The sequence below is a fragment of the Pseudorca crassidens genome, chromosome 11, assembly GCF_039906515.1.
Source record: "Pseudorca crassidens isolate mPseCra1 chromosome 11, mPseCra1.hap1, whole genome shotgun sequence".
Lineage (NCBI taxonomy): Eukaryota > Metazoa > Chordata > Mammalia > Artiodactyla > Delphinidae > Pseudorca > Pseudorca crassidens.
Window position 1 is genome coordinate 61,515,464 of NC_090306.1, and position 21,452 is coordinate 61,536,915.

A 21,452-nucleotide genomic window follows, 5' to 3' on the forward strand; every position below is an offset into this window, starting at 1 on the left:
AGCAAACCCGGAGCTTCATCTACCTGAAGGGGATGGCCCGGCCGGACACTTCCTGCTCACTTGTCATCTCCGCAGGTCAGAGCAACGTCGTAACTAGGGAGGCTCACTGTCCGCTGTGCAACCTCACGCTGTATGCCGCCACCTCTGCTTAAAGTGTCCAGGCTGGAGGAGAAGGCTTCTCCAGGTCAGATTTCCGGCGCAGCTCTGCGGCCCTGGGACTTCACTGGGCTGGTTCACCCCGGTTTCTTCCTTCCGGCCATCCTCTCGTCCCCGCCTGCGGGGTGCATGGCTCGGGCGCCTCCGCTGCTGCTGCCGTCGCCACTGCTGCTACGAGCACATCCCACCCAGAGGACTGAACGCCGCCGCTGGAGTGGGGAGAGAAAGCGGCAGCCCTAACTTCCTTCTCCATCGCTCTCTGTACTTGCCAGCCGAGGACCCGCGGGAAGGCTCCCGCGGAAAGCGAGGCGAAAGCTCTGCGCAGGGGACTGCGAGCTAGAAGCCGCAGGCGCACAGGGGCGGGGGCAGCATGTGCCCCTGAGCCCGGCGCCCGCCGGAGAAGTAGCGCGCGTTGGGGCGAGCGAGCCGCTTTCCAAGTTGGGCGCGTCCCAGAGCTCGCCGCCCCGCGCCTCCGCCGCCCGTGTCCGGAGAGAGGCGGGGCTGATGGGAGGTGCCGAGGTTGCTGTCGCCTACGGCCAGAGCCCGTCTTAAAAGAAGCTGGGCCAGTCTCCCCAGGGTCCCAGCTGGCGTCGCGCCCTCCGCCCGCGTGCGCTCTCTGATGCCTGAACTGGCGGTGGACAGGGTGGGCCCCCCGCGGGAGGTGCCGGAGGGGGCGGGGGAGGAGCAGGAGGTGGTGTGATGGCCCTGGACGGCGAGCGGGGGGAACAAGAGGAGGAGAAGAAAAAGAAGAAGAAGAAAAAGAAGAGGAAGAAGAAGAAGGAGGAGGAGGCGGCGGGGGCTAAGAAGAGCAGCTCACCCTTCGCGGCCACGATGGGGGAGAACGACGCCGCGCTGCGGGCCGGCGGCAGGGCCCTCTCGGACCCGTGGGCGGACTCCATGGGGGTGCGACCCCGCACCACCGAGCGCCACATCACTGTGCACAGGCGGCTAGTGCTGGCCTTCGCCGTGTCCATCGTGGCGCTGCTCGCGGTCACCATGCTCGCGGTGCTGCTCAGCTTGCGCTTCGACGAGTGTGGGGCGAGCTTACCGCCCGGCGCCGACGGCGGCCCCGCCGGCTTCCCAGCGCGCGGCGGCAACGAAAGCCTTCCGGGTTCGGCCCGGCGCAACCACCATGCTGGTGGAGACTCCTCGCAGCCCGGGGCAGGCGGGGAAGCCAACCCTGAGACCCCGTCCGCCCGGCCGCCGTCGGACGAGGAGCGGCAGCAATGGCAGCCGTGGACTCAACTGCGCCTGTCGGGCCACCTCAAGCCGCTGCACTACAATCTGATGCTCACCGCCTTCATGGAGAACTTCACTTTCTCCGGGGAGGTCAACGTGGAGATCTCGTGCCGGAACGCCACTCGCTACGTCGTGCTGCACGCCTCCCGTGTGGCGGTCGAGAAGGTGCAGGTGGCCGAGGACCGGGTAGCCGGGGCGGTCCCGGTGGCCGGCTTTTTCCTCTACCCGCCAACCCAGGTCTTGGTGGTGGTGCTGAATAGGACGCTGGACGCGCAGAGGAATTACAATCTGAAGATCATCTACAACGCCTTGATCGAGAACGAGCTCCTGGGCTTCTTCCGCAGCTCCTACGTGCTCCACGGGGAGAGAAGGTACGGAGGGAGGCGGTGCCCGGCACCGCCCCACCCAGCCAGGTTGTTCGAAACCGCCGGGCAGCCGGCCACCCAGCGACCGGGCTAGCTTCGGATACCCGGGAAGCGAGGGATGGGGGAAGGAAGTGAAGGTGAGGTATGGCCATCACCCAGAACTCTCGGGGTCTCCCAGGTGCCTGGGCTCTCCCTGCGGCCAACTCCACAAACTCACTCACCAGTCTCACCAGTGCCAAATGCCACTCCTTCTCTAGGCTGGGACCCCCTGCCCCATCAAAGTTCCTTAGCCAGCCTGGGGCACACAGCAACTTTTTTTTTTTTTAAGGGTAGTGTGTAATCTGAGCGACGTCGGGCCAGAGTGACATCAAAAGCTTGCCTAGTTAGCATCGAGGGAAAATTCGTGAGCCCCAGAGGCCAGGGCAGCAGCGCATCCCGGTTAGATGTCAGGACAGGGCAGGCAGGGCAAGATCCTCCCCTCCCTCACCATGCCCGTTTCTGGAAGGCGCAGAGTATTGGATAGGCTCTGGCTCCATGAAGTTTTACAAAACTGGAAGTTGAGATTCTGGGCAGTAAGAGCCAGTCCCAGTGACAGAGTAAGGGGGCGGGGGTGGGCTGGTGGTGGTGCTGGCGGCTGCCATGGCCAGTGCCAGCGAGAAATCTTCTTGCCTGTGCTGCCAGCTCTCTCCTAACACAGAGTGACTGCAGTTTGTTCACAAGTTACTGCCTCTGGAAATGGCTTCAGCGGTGAAAGGGGGAAAGCTAACCGTCAGTCTCAAATGCCTTGTTAGTGAGTGCCTTTGATGCTTTTTAGATTTGGGCAGTATTCTGTTTCTTCTTCTTTTTTTTTTTTGAGAGGCTGTGGGGCTTTCCATCGCTTGTTTAGAGCTTAGACTTCAGAGTCCAACAGAACTGGGTTCAAATCTCGGCTGCAACTCTACTTGTGTTGAAGGCTTGAGGAAGCTGATTAAGCTAAGTCACCAATTCCTGACAATAACAGCCTCTAGTGCTTAATGAGCATCCTGTATTAACTCAATCTCACAAGAACCCCATGAGATAGATGCTGTCAACACTCCCTATTGTACAGATGGGGAAATGGGGAGGCACCAAGAAGTCGAGTAACTTGTAACATCGTGAGCCAGCAAAGCAGGTTTTAGGCTCAGGCAGTTTGGCTGCAGAACCTATACTTTTAGTTTTAACTTGGGGAAATAATAATAATAATATCCACATAGGATCGTTGCAGGTGTCCACGAGTAAATGCATTGAAAAGCACTTAACTCTGTACTTGGCACATAGAGTGCCCACTCATGTTATGAGTGTCCTGTGGTGTAAGCTCTCAAGCATGTTGTTGAATGAATAAACAAGTGATTCTTGCTTTTTTGCCCTAGCCCATTGCATTTAAAATAACTTTGATTAATTAAATGGCTGTAGGGCCAGGGAATAACCAAAATGAACTTAAAAATGAAGTCAACAACCTTCGGAGTGGAGGCAGGTTGGAGATGAGTAATGATGCCACTGGCAGAGCCTCCCCTGTTCTCAAGAGAGTCTCACAACAGCAGAAAACTTGGGATCAGAGCAGTCCAGGGCTCCTGAGGTCAGCAGGTTTGGCAGTGGAGAGCTGGGACTCAAATTTTGGTTTTCTGATCCCTGGACCAGGGCTCATGATGTCTGGAAGCTCTCAGAAGAAGCTGATATAGTATAAGAGGCTAGGGAAATTTCAGTGTGTTATAAGAGAACACAAAAGTGTTAGTAGTCCTGTGGTGTAGCCTCATCTAAATAAATTGTCCAATGCTTTAGTGGTTGTATGATAATTAAAGTCTCCTATAAGTGAATGTATAAATTATTCACTTTCAAACTCCTAAGATCAGATGTGGATAATTTAAACCCCCTCCCACCACTTTCTCTGACATATTCTAAAGAATACAGATTAAAAGGATTAAAAAGAAAATCCACGATCATATCAAATTTGGGGGAAAAGCATAGAAGGCACATTTGCATGTTATGTCAAAATGTCAGTAGTGGGAGTTGCATATCATTACTGATAAATCTTGCTGTGGTGAAATAAATACTTCCAGAAAGTCCTGTTTTTTGAGCCATGCCAAAATACATTTGGTGGAACTGAGCTTGTTTTGGTCAGTGCTTTCAAATGAACAGGACTCTTAAAAAGACCAGATGTTCCCGCGTGACCTATAACTGATTTCTTGTACCCTAGTGCATATTTGTATTCAAACTCTCTCGTTCAGTTTTCCCCAAAGATGGTTGAGAGTTTAACCTAGTGTACCTGTGGCTAAACTCTGCATCCCAATAGTTGTGCAGGATTTGCTGTTTCTGGAGATCCTAGGATGATTTTATTTCTAAACAGCCTCTTAGAGAAAGTACTTGTTCCTCTTTTTTCCCCTTCATTCCAAAAGGACATAAATGCAAACTCTAAATTTTCATTTGATTAGTGATTACGTATCTTGGTCTTTAGTTAGTCAGAATTTTTGCCAATTTATCAGATAATTTCTGGAATGAAAATAAATATTTAATCTGGCAATGGGGAGTCACAATGAGCAACCTGAAATATTGAAAAAGATCAATACTACCATTCAGTCTACCTTACTTAGTCTATGTGGAAACAACTTGTTAATAATCAATCTGATTCTTTGACTCGCTCCTCAGAAGTCTGAGAGATGTACTTTGGGTCAGGCAGGAAAATTAGACTTCACTATGTGCTGTATGCCTTTGACCCTTTGAAGCTTCCCTGGTTTTGTTCTACAGGGAAGACTTGCCTCTCCCGGTTCCCATATTAAAATAAATGTTGGAAGACAGGCTCCCGGTTAGAACCTAAGGCTTCTCCACTTGAGGCACATCTTTTATTCTCAGTTAATCATTTGGCTAAAGGGAAATTCACCACTTGTTGAATATTAAAAATAATTCTCTTAAATTTGAAATGCTTACACACAGCAGATTAAATTGCAGAGTAAATTACCTCTGTTAGGCAATATATACTCCCTTGTCCCTCAGGTAGGTGGGCAGCAGGCAGATGCCATAATATCCTATAGTAGAATATACTTGCTTAGAATTAGGCAAAGTCTTCCTTTACCTGAAGTAATTGCCGCTTTGGGGCAGCCAGATGGCAAGCATACCCATGTTCAAAGTAGGGTACCTTAATTTAGATCCAGATGGCCGGATTGAAAGAGGAAATTTACCCAAAGTAAATGAACATTTTATTCACTTTCAAAAGGGAGACTGTTTTTCTGTGACAAACTTTGGGTCTGTGACATGCCACAGTGACAGAAGACAGGATGAGAAAAGGAGGTCTTTTTCTGTCAAGGGTTATTTAGAGAGAAACCATGATCTCCAAGTAAAATGAGAAGATAAAATTGTGGTTCTCAAAGAGAATTGCCAAAAACTCCTTTGCAAAAATCTTGTGGAGAGCATAGAGGATTTTATGGGTAGTCATTGATCATTTGTGGTATCAGCATACATGGTTTGGTGCCTTGTACTTTTTCTGGAGTGAATTAATAATCATGCTATTTAATAAAAACAAGAAAACCACCATGTTGTTTTTATGTTGAAAGCAGCCCCATTTCTCCACTTACTCTGCTGAGGAGATATCTCTATATGAGCAAGTTGAAGTAAATGGCTTTTTGCCCTTCTAAAGAGGGCTCGGAACTGAAAAATCTGGGAGAATGGTTTGTTTCTTTGAAAACTTTTTATGTGATTCCTTAATGGACTTAGCTCATTGTTTTCTTGTCACTGCATACATAACCATATGGCCACACTGAGTCCAGTGTTGGATTTTGGTCACAATTCAAAATGCCACCAGTAAACTAAATCTAGAAACTATTGGGGGAAAGAAAGTTTGGACCATTTAATAATCACTTATTCAGGGAGGAAAATCCATACAATTGGTGTTTGTCTTGCTGTGCTTTTGATCACCTTGGATAGTAATAGAGTATACCTTATTTCTGAAAGAGTTAAATTAATTTGCCTGTGTTTTTATTTATTCAAAACAACTCTAAACAGGGCCTACATGCTCTGGATCTCTTTCAAGCAAAGATAGACCTGTGACTGGTTTCCCTGTGTTGGATTTGCATAACATATTTATTTCCTCAAATCAGTTTTTGCCACCGTGTATGTGGTTGGGCTTGAGACAACAGTACAGGGCAACAGTTTAGGTTTGCTTGAGGATGATGATGACATTTGATGATGACATAAAGATATTTGTCTCTTTAAGAATAGGACTCACTTCTTTAAGCATGGCTGTAAAGAATGGTATAAAAAGAGTGAAGAAGAAATAGTCTACCTTTAACTCATAAGTGTTTGACAGTCTGTAAAGAAGGGCATCCCTCCATAGCCCCAGGCTCATCCTCCTACCCACCAGCCATGATCATCACCTTATCGTCCTTTTAATTCTTTGTGTGTCCTTTATATCCTTTCAAACTTACAGTAGTGGCTGATTCTTCCAGAGTTTCTCAAAGACCCATGCAATCCTGCTTTTTGCCACTAGAGAGTGGCTGCTCTCTCCAACAGAATTTTGCTACATAGGATTTGAGAGAATATAAAGATGCAAAACACTTCTTGCCCTTCCCAGTTCTTTGGACAATCTGAAATGATTCACAGACAGGCACAGCTGGATGCTGGTGAGTGGGCTGTGAGAGTGAAATAAGACTGACAAGATCTTACTGAGTGGGGCTGAATTGAGGGGGAGGGTCCCAGGCTCCCCACTCCTGCCCTCCTTGCCTCCAAGTGTGCCTTCTCAGTCTCTGAATAAACAAGGGGCCCCAGGGTTTAAGGAGCTCCGGCGGCAACAGTTGTGCAGGGACGGGGGAGAATGGATTCCTCCCAGTGCAAACCTGAGTTGATTTGCCGGGTGAAGTTTTAGTTTAAGTATTCGGATCTTTCCTCATGACTACACACTCAAAAAAAAACAAAAAAAAAACCAAAAAAAAGAATCATAGGATGGAAAAAGAATCAAGTTGTAAAATTGCCACTGTTGGTTACTTTTTATCTCTTTAAGAATAAGCGAGCCACTTTTAGTTGTGTTGCTGGGTGGCAAGGGGTGTGTGTGTGTGTGTGTGTGTGTGTGTGTGTGTGTGTGTGTGTATGTTCAGGGACTCTGGAACCAGACTGCCTCGATTTATGTCTTGACTCTGCCGTTTATTAGCTTTATGACCTTGGCCAAGTTTCCTAAATGTTCTGCGTCTGGTATTCTTATCTGGAAAATGAGGATAATGATATCCTCTTTCATGGGGTTATTTGTGAGGATTACATGAGTAAAGTAATAAAGCACTTAGAATGGTGTCTGACAACTAGTAAGCACGTTTGTGGGTATGAAATACGATTATACTATTACATGACTGGACATCTACCCTTAGAGCTGGTACAAGGTCATTTAGGCTCAATGTTTTTGCCTTAGGTTTCCCCTTACTAGCAAGACAGTGGGAAATGGTCACTGTGGACATCCCTTCCACTGCTGTTTGTTTTGCCCCCCTATGCAGAGTTCAAAAGTTGGGAGAGAGGAAGAAGCAGAGCCCTTCCACAGTGAAGAAGGAAGAGAAGAGAAAGGCTGTGGTATTTCACAGCTAGAGAAGCTCCATGCTGGGTCCAGACACGGAAATGGAGAGGATTGAGGGAGTGGGAAGAGTGTGTGAAACAAAAGAAACTCACAACTCTGATTATGGCCCTGCTCTCTGTCAGCAAACCAGCTACCAAAGGGTCAGGAGGGTGCCTTCCTTGTCACTGGAAGCTAGTACAGGAAAAGAAAAGCTCCAAGTACCAAGGGAAAGGCACATCAGTTGTTAGATACTGTTTTCAAGACTTTGTGAGTTCCACCAGTAGTAGTACTTTATAATACTTACATAATACTTTTTCTCTTTCCACTATTAAAGAAATGAATCGTAGACACTAGTTTATTTATTCTTATGAAAACCTAATATTATGGCACAGGAAAGTAATTTTAGTGCATTCGTAATACTCTTCATCAATGGTGATCAAGTACTCGGTGCTCATTTTCGATAACAGTAGTGTATAAAAATGAAAACAATTATGAATTTTATGCTCTGTTTTTATAACACGATTATTCACATGTGCACCACTTCCTACATACATTTTGCTGGCATTATTGCATTATGTTTTTAGTTTACTAGAATGGTTATTTAAAAAACAATAGACTACGTGCTTGCTTATAGCACTGAATATTCAGCAGGAACACTTTTCTTCTGAAATGGCAGAGTTTTACTGACTTATTGAAGTACATAAAAACACAGAGTCTAAACAACGACCCATTTTGGCTTAAAATGTTTTGTCATTGAGTAATAATTTGCATTTTGATTAACAACCTTAACTTTAAATGGGACGTGTAACTTCCATGATCCTGTAACTTTGCTCAGTTCCTGGAAACAGTTGAATAGTAGCTGGATGATCCACTGGATCACTTCTTTCGATCTTGGGAGTTTTTAATTACCAATTTTAAACTATTGCAACTGTAGGCAAATTGCAGTTGCAATAGAAGCAAGTTCAAAGAGCATTTTTCACTGTGCCGTATGTGTGGTCTGCATAGATGTGGTCAAAATGGAAACTTCTCAAAAACGCCTTGCCATTTTTGAGGTTCTCTTGGTTTTGGTGGGCTCTGCAATGAAACATGAATCAATCTGAATACTAGCAGTGTTATGCAAATGTTTGTTTCTTCTGCATATTTTAACCTGATGAAAAGGCAAACTGAAAATAATGGAACAGAAATTGTATCATATACTGTAATTTGTTGGCAATATCAACCAACGTTAATGCATTACTTCTGCTGAATCTTATAATGACTTGACACAAGTAGCTTGCCTAGTTGAACTTCCGCAGAAATAAGAAGAAATCAATTCTCTGTATCCTTAAGAGGCAACATAGAGCTTTAAGCTCTACTTCTTAGCTCAACCAAAATGTCAAATAGACAAGTTGTTAAGAAATCAAGTAATTTATTTTAGATGGAAGAGCATTAAAATACATGTATATTATTCATATTTTTCTAGTTATGCTAAAGTGACATTCTTGGAATAACACTTCCAGGATGTCACTTTTGGAGGTGGAATGTTTTTATGATAATAGAGGGATTCCTTAAAAGATACAAATGATTTTGTTTGAGAAAAAGCAGGAGAAAAGTAGACAACAAAATGCTCTTCCCCATTACCTTCAGCCTCCTACTGTTTTATTTCTTGCTGTATTTACATAGGTATTTCACATCCTTACTCTATATTAAAATGTTCTCTATTTTTAATTAATTTTTTGTATTTTTTTCTACCTGATGTACTGCTACCACCTCAAACTCCACCTGAAATTTGCTCAGAAACCAAACTCATTATTTTCTGCTCCGAATCCCTTTCGCTAGAGGTCTCTGGCGTTTCTACTGACGGTAAGCAGGAAAGCAGTCTCACTTCCGCCAGTTGAAGGCAACCATAAAATGTACGCAGCGAAGACAAGATTATGTTTCTGAAGTCCAACAGACACTGTTGCCTGTTGGGGGCACTGAGCCTGAAACTGGCTCTCTTTGTTAGAAAGGAGACTATCAAGGGTGAGAGAGGTAGGTGTTCGAGGTAGACGGCAACACTGGGCTCCGAGAAAATGGGAACCTGGAAGAAAGCAGACAGGGTGCGAACTTCATATGTGAGGCAAAACTTTTTTAAAGGTTTATTTCTGTGCTACCAGTAGTCAATTGGCTCACTTCTCCAATGTGTCTGTGACCCTTACTACCCAGGAATTTACGCTTCCTCCTCCATAAAGCCTTCCTTCAGTTAAGACTGGTGGTTCTCAGCGGGGTCAGTTCTGCCTCCCAGGGGACATCTGCAATGTCCGGAGACGTTTCAGTTGTCACAGCGGGAGAGAGGGGGTGCTACTGGCATCTAGTGGTAGAAGCCAGGGATGCTGCTAAGCACAAGATGGCCCCGACAAAGAATAGTTATCCACCCTCGTATGTAAGTAGTGTCGAGAATTCTACCACTGAATCACCAATACTTAACATTAAAAAAAAAAAAAAAAGTCAGTAGTGCCAAGGTTGAGAAACCTTGCTTTGGAAGATGTAATTTCTTCATGCATTTTCCCTCGTTGTCATGTCTTTTTGTACGATACCTGTTTAGGCATATGTTTTATTTATTTTATTGGAGTATAAACTCTTTGAGGGAAGGAAGCACATCTATTTATCATTTTCTCCACAGCGTTGAACACTTAAAAATGGTGACTAAGAAAAGCAAATGCGTTATAATAGATCTTGTAGCAAAAAGCCATTTAGCAGTAACGTAATTTAATATTTTAAAAACATCTCATCAAATTCAGGGAATATTTTATTTTAAATTTTTGTTCAGTTATAGGATCTCAAGCTTGGAAAAGACCCTAGGTGTAATCTAGTCCAACTGCTCTTGTTTCCAAGGGGCTTGTTTTGATTTGCTAAATACTGAATTGAAATTCAATTGCAATCGTCCTCAGGTGCCAGACTGTGAAATTGGTATTTCCTCATTTAGACATTATCAAATATATGTGGCCCTCAGTGCATAGATATATACTGTGTGTAGGAATTCATTAAGAATATTAATTGCAGAAAAAGTCACTAGATGATCTTTATAGTTCCTTTCAACTCTGAGAATCAGCTATTTAAATTGCTAGCCTTACTAACATATTTACTTACTATATGAGGCAAAAAGAGACTTGAGCACAACATGATTCTTCTGCATAAATATTGGGTTTATTAATTTCTCATTAGCCCAGAGGTATTTAGATCTTCTACATCTAATAAATTCCTACCCTTTAATTACTGAATACCAAAGACACCTTTGATTTTTTACTTAATGACTAATACACTCTAAGTACAGCCTCTCTGTTGAACTCTTGCAGAACTTTCCCCTAGTATTATTAGTTGTTTCTTATGTATTATATATATTTCCCTTTTCAGGTAGATTGCAAAGGCCTTAAGGACAAAAATGGTTATATCTTTAAAAAAAAAAAAAAATCCTACCACACACCTAATAGAGTGAAAATCACACATAGCAGACAATATCTATTTGCTCAATGACTGGAATTGGATTTCTCAGGTACTTGAAAGTTAAAAGGGAACACTTTTCCTCATATATTAAATTCCATAGGTATCTTTTAAATAGCCTCAGTAAAGAAATATAAAGCTCAGTGGACATTTTAATAAGAAAGATGAGATTCAAGCACATATGTAAGACAAAAGCACGTGCAAATTGTAAATGGGTGCATCTTAATTAAAAGTTACTGACACTCCGTTAAGCAAGAACTACATTACTGTCAGTAGAAAATAGGAAAAATATTACCAAGATGCTGGCAAGTTTGGAAAGAAGAACCTTTATTACCAATAGTCAAATTAAAACATTGTTTATAAATTATGGCTAAAGATTAATTTTACTGTTTTTGAAATAAAATTACCTTTTACTCATACACAGAAAATGTGAATTCTAGACCCGGCTTTGCGCTAATTGCCTGTGTAACTTTGGAGAAATCGCTTAACCCTACTGGAGCTACTTTCTCATTTTAGGAATTTACGAGAGCTGGACAATTTGTTTCTAAGATTGCTTCCAACTTTAACCTTATATTTTTCTGAAGATTTATAGTTAAAACTTCTTTCCTATACATTACCCCATTTTATCATCTCGACAGTTTTGTAAGGGAGGCCTAGAAAATATTATTTTCCTTCTACTAATGAAAAAATAGACTCAGGTAGTTAAGTGATTTATCCAAGCCTGGTATGCAGCAGCCCAGTACTATTTCAAGGTAATTCTCAATTCCCCTCTCTCAGAATAAATATACAATTAATCTTGAAAACTTATTTTTCTCTGTTTTAGTTTTCTCTGTTTCAAAACTAAACTTTTAAAAAGTAAGCCTTCAATAATGCATGTAAGCTTCATAATTTTAAAAAAGTATAAACATTTACATTTCATGGTTTGAGCCAGGGATAGCCAGTAAGATTCAATACACATGTCAACACCTACTGATCGGTAGTAACTGCCTGAAGTGCTGTGCTGAGAATAATTTTAAGGCCAAGTTTTGGCTCAGCGGGAAAGTGTGCCGTGTGAGATTAACCATGAACACTGTGGATGATGGAGAGGGGAGGGGTGGCAGAACTACTATGGGGAAAGAGCCTTTTAAAGAAATGACTTGTAGCACTCAGTAATGTTTTATGAAGGGTCTGTTATTGACTTATGTCCAGTTTTAACTAATATCATATTTAAAAGTTTAATTAATTTATGTCATGAATGTTTTCATAAATAATGGCCCCATTTTTAAGTTAAAAGTGTGTCCTTTTTCAAGTACTTAGTTTGAGTGTTTTGATTTGTAACCATAACAGTGAAGGAATGTAGAGGGTGCTTCTGGAGTTTTAATGAGATGCAACTTTGCAGCTTGATCTGAAAACTTGAGGGCATTAAATATTTTATATATATATGTGCACACATTGATGTATTTATTATATAGATATTTATTAATTTACTTTATTATGTTAACATATAATTTATATAGTAAATATATATCATGGGTGGTAAAAACCAACGGTATCTGGATTATTCTATGTAAATGTATATTATAGCACTCCAGGAAAGGTTGAAGATATTGTGAATCAGTGGCTGCTGCTTATTAACTGCCTTCTGGGTGCTGTTCATCTATTCACAGTGATAGGTGCTTTACATCCCCTTTTCCATTCTACTAAGCTTTACAATGCTTTTTAAGTTAGGCATGATTATTTCCTTTTAAGCAATGAACCTGTACACCTTAGGGAAATTTAGCAACCATCCAAGATGATTCGGCTAAGAAATGTTGTGGAGCCAGAATGCAGACCAAGTTTTGTCAGATTTCAAAATGCTTTTCCTTAACAAAATCAGGCCATTTGAGCCTGAGATTTGAGGACATAGATGTTTCTCAGTGATGGTCTATGCCCTACTTGTATCTGATGACAAGTTTTGGATTTTGATTTCGTTGTCTTTACTGGTTGTACAGTTTCGGAGAGGAGACTGAGGCATACCAAAAAGGAGAACCATTATTTTCCAGTACTTGCCACTATGATGATGAGTTGTTTTTCTGTAAAGTGTAATATTTTGTCTAATAAGCATGGCTCTGGGTTTAGAGAATTTCCTTTAGTTGAGACAAAAGTTCCTTGAAGAATTTTCATTGTTGTGGAAATATGTATGAAGTATGCTTCCATGCTATTCATGCACGTAAGTTTGATTCAGAAAAAAACTGTCTCGTAATTTTGCTAAAGCATATTATTTTATAAGCAGAAGCATATAAAGTGGTTATAACTTAACTCAAGCCACAAATGTAATTGAGAATGTCATTTTCTTTTTTCCAGGTTTCTTGGCGTTACTCAGTTTTCGCCTACACATGCCAGAAAGGCATTTCCTTGTTTTGATGAGCCAATCTACAAGGCTACTTTCAAAATCAGCATCAAGCATCAAGCAACCTATTTATCTTTATCCAATATGCCGGTGGAAACTTCTGTGTTTGAGGAAGATGGATGGGTTACGGATCACTTTTCACAGACCCCTCTCATGTCCACGTATTATTTAGCCTGGGCAATTTGCAACTTCACATACAGAGAAACTACCACCAAGACCGGGGTTGTAGTAAGTATTTCAAGCTTAATGTTGTTTCTGGATAATGTACACTGATTTCTGGATTAACAATGAATCATTTCTATTTTCTTCACAACTTACATAGCTGAATTCTTTCCTTAATCCTTGGAAGGAAAATTATCTTCCTGGTTTCAGAGTCAGAGAGGAGCTTCTCTTCTATACCCAGCCCTCTTATTACTTTAATCACCTCCCCACCCCTGCCATTCCTGTCCTTCTTCATCGCCTGAGTATCTCTGGAACAACTATTGTCTGTTATGGGAAATTGCCTCTTTTTATTTACATGATGGTAAAGCTTCTTTTTACTGTAAAATATTTCAAATATACAGAAAATGTGGAGAATAATATAATAACCTTCTACTAGCCAGCTCTATAGAATCTAAACATTTTACCATCTTTGCTTCAGTCTAATTTGTTTTTTGAGAAAGTAAAGCATATTGGATAGAGTTGAAGCCCTCTTTGGACACCTGCCTGATCTCATTGCCTTGCTTCCTACCTCCTGCCTTGCCCTGAATTTGGATTTTGCCATTTCCATGCACCTTATCACACAATTATTAAGTATATTATTAATTATTAAGTATAAATCTATTTACAATACATTCCATGCTTTAAAATTTCATATAAGTGGTTTTATATTATAGATATCATTCTGCAACTTTATTTTATTTTTTGCTTAAAATTTTGTTTTTGTGGTTTATCTGAATAGAATGGTTGAGTGAATATATCAAAATTTGTCATCCTCCTATAAGTGAACATTTTAATTTTTTTCTGATTTTCATTGATTAACAACAGTGCTCAGTGAACATTTTTGTACGTAAGTTCTTCTGCCAGTGTGCTAGAATTTCTGTAAGGTACAAAGCTTCTTTTAGCCCATAGTATGCAAGTGTATAGAAATATGTACTTAGAGAAGGGTGATATAAGGGAAGCCTAGAGAATTCACTCTCTGTATTAAATTTATAACAAGAATCAGTTGGATTCTTTAGGATCATTAACATTTATAACAGCATGGTGTTCTAGGCACTTTTTACATGTTACTGTATTGCGTTAGTCAGATTAAGTCAGGTCATGCCTCTTAAGAACTTTCTCCTCATTTCAATGGCCTACACAATAAATATTCATTTATTTTAATTTTCATGTCAACCCTAAAGCAAGGTATTATAATTCCATTTTTCCAAGTGAATAAAGTGAATTTAGATTTAAAGAGATGAAGTAACTTTACCAGAGTAAAAAGTAAGCAAGTGGTAGGGCTGCAAGAAAAACTTCTATTGGTCTGATCCCAAATTTGGGACTCTACCCACCCTGCCCCCCTCCATGCCCTAGGAGCTCTGTTTCACCATTTCACCTGTGTGTCGATATGAGAATTCAGGTAATGATTCTGTCCATCCGGTGGCCATCATATTTGGTGTTGCTCAAACATAACAGAAGAAGTGTACAGAAATCTATATTCTTATTTTGTAGGAAGTTCATAGCTCCATAACAGCCTAAATATTGAATAATGGGTTTGGCTAAATAAATTTTTCTCACCGTTACTTTCAATTTAAATCACTGTGGAACCCATTTAAAAAATAAAATCTGCCTGCATACAAAATTAATGCCATTATTAAAGAACTGTGTATAGTGAATTAATCTACATAATCATTAAAACAGTACCTTAAATGCTGGCTGTAGAAGGCTAGAAAAAAGATATTTTACTCTTTTGGACTTCTTATTTGGTATGTTGAATTCCTCTGATGTTTGTTGATGTCTCCTATGGATACTTCAAGGCTATACATGTGGGACCATACACAGAAAATGACATATCATTCCCTTATACATCTTCAAAAGTTGATGACTGACTACTTGATGTGGGTCTGTTAGGAGCATAGGGTACATTGGAAGTGTTTTTCCTAGTATGATTTCTTTAAAATATCCTAAAACTATTCTCAGCTGTATACAATTATGCTTGTTGCTAAGTGATCCATATTTAAAACCAGGACACACCCTAATTATTTAGATGTGACTTTTATTAGAGTTAAGAATTCAAGAATTCAAGTAATTAGTAAACATTAAAAAATTCCTACTTATTTTTATGTGGAAAAGATAAAACATGCTACCAGAGAACATTGGAAGGTCAACTGAAATAAAAATTTGCTCTACAATCTAAAAATACTAAGAATAGTAAAAAGGAAAATTGCCATTGGGAACCCTTGTTTATCAACTGTGGAACTAAAGTATAAAACCTGGTTTTCTGGGGAGACCTTCAAGATGGCAGAGGAGCAAGACGTGGAGATCACCTACCTCCCCACAAATACATCAGAAATACATCTACATGTGGAACAACTCCTACAGAACACCGACTGAACGCTGGCAGAAGACCTCAGACTTCCCAAAAGGCAAGAAACTCCCCTCGTACCTGGGTAGGGCAAAAGAAAAAAGGAAAAACAGAGACAAAAGAATAGGGACGGGACCTGCACCTCTGGGAGGGAGCCGTGAAGGAGGAAAGGTTTCCACACACTGGGAATCCCCTTCTTGGGCGGAGACGGGGGGTGGCAGAGGGGGAAGCTTTGGAGCCATGGAGGTGAGTGCAGCGACAGGGGTGCGGAGGGCAAAGCAGAGAGATTCCCACACAGAGGATTGGTGCTGACCAGCACTCACCAGCCTGAGAGGATTGTCTGTTCACCCACCTGGACGGGTGGGAGCTGGGAGCTGAGGCTCGGGCTTCGGAGGTCAGATCCCAGGGAGAGGACCAGGGTTGGCTGCGTGAACACAGCCTGAAGAGGGCTAGTATGCCACAGCTAGCCGGGAGGGAGTCCGGGAAAAGGTCTGGATCTGCCTAAGAGGCAAGAGACCATTGTTTCAGGATGCGTGAGGAGAGGGGATTCAGAGCACCGCCTAAACGAGCTCCAGTGACGGGCGCAAGCCACAGCTATCAGCACAGACCCCAGAGACGGGCATGAGATGCTAAGGCTGCTGGTGCCGCCACCAAGAAGCCTGTGTGCAAGCACAGGTCACTATCCACACCTCCCCTCCTGGGAGCCTGTGCAGCCCGCCACTGCCAGGGTCCCGTGATCCAGGGACAACTTCCCCCGGAGAACGCACGGGACCTCAGGCTGTTGCAATGTCATGCTGGCCTCTGCCGCCACAGGCTCGCCCCGCATTCTGTACCCCTTCCTCCCCCCAGCCTGAGTGAGCCGGAGCCCCCAATCAGCTGCTTCTTTAACCCCATACTGTCTGAGGGAAGAACAGATGCCCTCAGGCGACCTACATGCAGAGGCAGGGCCAGATCCAAAGCTGAACCCCAGGAGCTGTACGAACAAACAAGAGAAAGGGAAATTTCTCCCAGCAGCCTCAGGAGCAGCGGATTAAATCTCCACAATCAACTTGATGTACCCTGCATCTGTGGAATACCTGAATAGACAACGAATCATCCCAAAATTGAGGCGGTGGACTTCGGGAGCAACTGTTGACTTGGGGTTAGCTTTCTGCATCTAATTTGTTTCTGGTTTTATGTTTATCTTAGTTTAGTATTTAGAGTTTACTATCATAGGTAGATTTGTTTATTGATTTGGTTGCTCCCTTCCTTTTTTAAAAATATATATATAGATATATATATTTTATTTCCTTTTTCTCTTTTTGTGAGTGTGTATGTGTGTGCTTCTTTGTGTGATTTTGTCTGTATAGCTTTGCTTTTTATTTTTGTGGTACATGGGCCTCTCGCTGCTGTAGCCTCTCCTGTCACGGAGCACAGGCTCTGGATGCACAGGCTCCGGACGCGCAGGCTCAGCGGCCATGGCTCATGGGCCCAGCCACTCCGCGGCATGTGGGATCTTCCCAGACCAGGGCACGAACCCATGTCCCCTATATCGGCAGGCGGACTCTCAACCACTGCGCCACCAGGGAAGCCCTGTATAGCTTTGCTTTTACTATTTGTCCTAGCGCTCTGTCTTTCCATTTCTTCTTTCTTTCTTTTCTTTTATTACGTTTTACTTTTTTTATTTTTAATAATTTTTTAAATTTTAATAACTTTATTTTATTTTATTTACTTTTCTTTCTTTCTTTCTTTTTTTCTCCCTTTTCTTCTGAGCCATGTGGCTTACAGGATCTTGGTGCTCCAGCTGGGTGTCAGGCCTGTGCCTCTGAGGTGGGAGAGCTGAGTTCAGGACATTGGTCCACCAGAGACCTCCTGGCTTCAAATAATATCAAAACAGCGAAAGCTCTCCCAGAGGTCTCCATCTCAATGCTAAGACCCAGCTCCACTCAATGACCAGCAAGCTAGAGTGCTGGACACCCTATGCCAAACAACTAGGACAGGAACACAACCCCACCCATTAGCAGAGAGGCTGCTGAAGATCATAATGAGGTCACAGACACCCCAAAACACAGCACCGGCCGCGGTCCTTCCCACCAGAAAGACAAGATCCAGCCTCATCCACCAAAACACAGGCACCAGTCCCCTCCACAAGGAAGCCTACACAACCCACTGAACCAACCTTAGCCACTGGGGGCAGACACCAAAAACAACGGGAGCTATGAACCTGCAGCCTGCAAAAAGGAGACCCCAAACACAGTAAGTTAAGCAAAATGAGAAGACAGAGAAACACACAGCAGATGAAGGAGCAAGGCAATGACCCACCAGACCAAACAAATGAAGAGGAAGTAGGCAGTCTACCTGAAAAAGAATTCAGAGTAATGAGAGTAAAGATGATCCAAAATCTTGGAAATAGAATGGAGAAAGTACAAGAAAAGTTTAACAAGGACCGAGAAGAACTAAAGAGCAAACAAACAATGATGAACAACACAGCAAATGAAATTAAAAGTTCTCTAGAAGGAATCAATAGCAGAATAACTGAGGCAGAATAACAGAAAAGTGACCTGGAAGATAAAATCGTGGAAATAACTACCGCAGAGCAGAATAAAGAAAAAAGAATGAAAAGAATTGAGGACAGTCTCAGAGACCTCTGGGACAACATTAAACGCACCAACATTTGAATTATAGGGCTCCCAGAAGAAGAAGAGAAAAAGAAAGGGTCTGAGAAAATATTAGAAGAGATTATAGTTGAAAACTTCCCTAATTTGGGAAAGGAAATAGTCAATTCAGTCCAGGAAGCACAGAGAATCCCATACAGGATAAATCCAAGGAGAAACATGCCAAGACACACATTAATCAAACTATCAAAAATTAAAGACAGAAAAAATATTAAAAGCAGCAAAGGAAAAACAACAAATAATATACAAGGGAATCCCCATAAGGTTAACAGCTGATATTTCAGCAGAAACTCTGCAAGCTAGAAGGGAATGGCAGGACATATTGAAAGTGATGAAAGGGAAAAACCTATAACCAAGATTACTCTACCCAGCAAGGATCTCATTCAGATTTGATGGAGAAATTAAAACCTTTACAGACAAGCAAAAGCTAAGAGAATTCAGCACCACCAAACCAGCTTTACAACAAATGCTAAAGGAACTTCTCTAGGCAGTAAACATGAGAGAAGGAAAAGACCTACAATAACAAACCCAAAACAATTAAGAAGATGGTAATAGGAACATACATATTGACAATTACCTTAAATGTAAATGGATTAAATGCTCCAACCAAAAGACACAGACTGGCTAAATGGATACAAAAACAAGCCCTATATATATGCTGTCTACAAGAGACCCACTTCAGACCTAGGAACACATACAGACTGAAAGTGAGGGGATGGAAAAAGATATTCCATGCAAATGGAAATCTAAAGAAAGCTGGAGTAGGAATTCTCATATCAGACAAAATAGACTTTAAAATAAAGTTTGCCTCATATGATCATCTCAGTAGATGCAGAGAAAGCTTTCAACAAAATTCAACACCAATTTATGGTAAAAACCCTCCAGAAAGTCGGCATAGAGGGAACTTACCTCAACATAATAAAGGCCATATATGACAGACCCATAGCCGACATTGTTCTCAATGGTGGAAAACTGAAACCATTTCCACCAAGATCAGGAACAAGACAAGGTTCTCCACTCTCACCAGTATTATTCAACATAGTTTTGGAAGTTTTGGTCACAGCAATCACAGAAGAAAAAGAAATAAAAGGAATCCAAATCAGAAAAGAAGAAGTAAAGCTGTCACTGTTTGCAGATGACATGATACTATACATAGAGAATCTAAAGATGCTACCAGAAAACTACTAGAGCTAATCAATGGATTTGGTAAAGTAGCAGGATACAAAATTAATGCACAGAAATCTCTAGCATTCCTGTACACTAATGATGAAGCATCTGAAGCATCTGAGCTGGGAAGGCTCGTCTCACTGGGAGTGACTTGACAGCTCGGGGCCAGAATCATCTGGGGGCAATCTTTACTAACTGTGTCTACTTGTTGTTGGCTGTGTCTGGGCCCTCATTTGGGTCTTTTATCTAGAGCATCTATGAATGGTCTCCCTATGTGGCCTGAGCTTCTTTGCAGCCTAATGTTTGTCAGACTTGTTACTGGTGATTCAGTCCTCCAAAGGTGAGTGTACCAAGAGATGCACACTGCCTGTTCATTCCATTATAAAATGGTTGTATAGAATGTATTAGTCACCATCTTTTTTTCCCTCTCTTCCTTTTAGCAAGGCAGAGGCTGTATTATCCTTTCAGACCTAGCCTAAGAAGTTAACAGTGTCACTGTTGGTGCATTTTGTCACTTACAAACTTAGATTGGTCCGGATTCTAGTGGAGGGGACATAGTCCCCATCTTTCAATGGGTATAGTGTCAAAGAATTTGAAGGCTCATTGGAAAAAATCAGTTGTTATAAGTATTATAGGGATTATAAAATCACAAGCATAGTGCCTGACACATTGTACTCACTCTGTTGATGACAATTAGTTGATGATATATTCAGAAGTCATAGAAAGGAGTAGGGATATGTAAGTTTGAGAGGTAGATGGAATCTAGATTATGAAAGGACTTGATGCCTGGCTAAATTTTAAAATTATTATTCAGTTAACAATAAGATCCACTGGAAATTGAAGAACTGGAAGCATGATATGTATAATTTTTATAATCTCCTGGAGAGAAGCGTGCAAAATATGTGGATATGAGGAGACTGGAAATGGGGGTCCATTTAGCTAAGAAAGTCTGGACTAGGGTAATTATAATTTAAATGGATAAGATGGTGTAGTTATGAAAGGCATTTAAAAGAAAGAATTGGTAGGACTTGGTGAGAGATAAAAGATAGGAAAAAGTAAACATTGGGGAAGAAGAAGAGCAAAGAGTCAAGAACGACTTTAATGTTGAAGGTAATCACATCTCTATAGTTTCTGTCCTCCAGATTCACTATGTATTCTGAACTGGTTATCACAACCAGCGAGAGTTTTCATTTTTTTTTGGCCAATTGGATGCACAACCTACACTACTTGAGTGATATTTTCCTCCTATTATATAACTGATTATATAGAATTTTATTAGTCAGCATTGTTTTTTTATTAGTAAGTGATAGAAATTCAATTTGAGCTTAAGCAAAAAAGGGAAATTTATAAGAAGTTTGAGCACTGTGAGAAACTCGGGAATCCTGTTTCAGGTCTTCGTCAGTGCTTCTCCTGCTTTGCTTTACTCTCTCACTGTGGACAGGCTTCCTCTGTTCTTTGAGTCACATGGTAGAATGTTGCTGCCAGAAGTTCCCAGGTTTTGCATATTGACATGAAGGCCCCAAGAGGAAAACTGACCTTTATAAATTTCCAAACTCATGGGGAGTGTACTGATGGTCCTTGTTTGAGCCATATGATCATCTCTGGTCACTGTGTCTAGAGAATGCACATCACAGGACCATGACATCTTCTGCTTCACCTTGTGAATGGGAATATACGTTAGCAAAACAACAGGAGTTTCTAGAGAAGAGATGCTGAGCAAAAAACAACTACTGGTGCCCTAAACCTATTTTTCAGGTTATTTTTGTGCGTGTGTGGACTGACTACAATAGGAAGGATACACAAAATTTACAGTGATGGTGTATGTGTACATATACCTATACCCAGGAAGGTATGCACGCTCCTACATGTGATGCACATTTGTGATGCTAGGGTTCTAGTGACATTGTGTATACACACTTAAAACATGTGATTATTCAATGTAGTTTCCTACTGGAAA

The 21,452-nt window shown here is 41.8% G+C and overlaps 1 protein-coding gene across 2 annotated transcripts in view; it reads left to right on the forward strand.

Annotated features, from left to right (window-relative positions):
- Positions 1 to 855: 855 nt before the first annotated feature.
- Positions 856 to 21,452, forward strand: part of TRHDE (thyrotropin releasing hormone degrading enzyme) — a 405,202-nt gene continuing 384,605 nt past the window's right edge. For both annotated transcript variants that reach the window (XR_010932493.1, XM_067697363.1), the window contains exons 1-2: positions 856 to 1,766; positions 13,084 to 13,357. Coding sequence is in view for 1 of the 2 variants with exons in the window: in XM_067697363.1 (XP_067553464.1) it covers positions 856 to 1,766; positions 13,084 to 13,357 (1,185 nt within the window). In the remaining variant the exon portion in view is untranslated. The remainder of the gene's footprint in view (positions 1,767 to 13,083; positions 13,358 to 21,452) is intronic.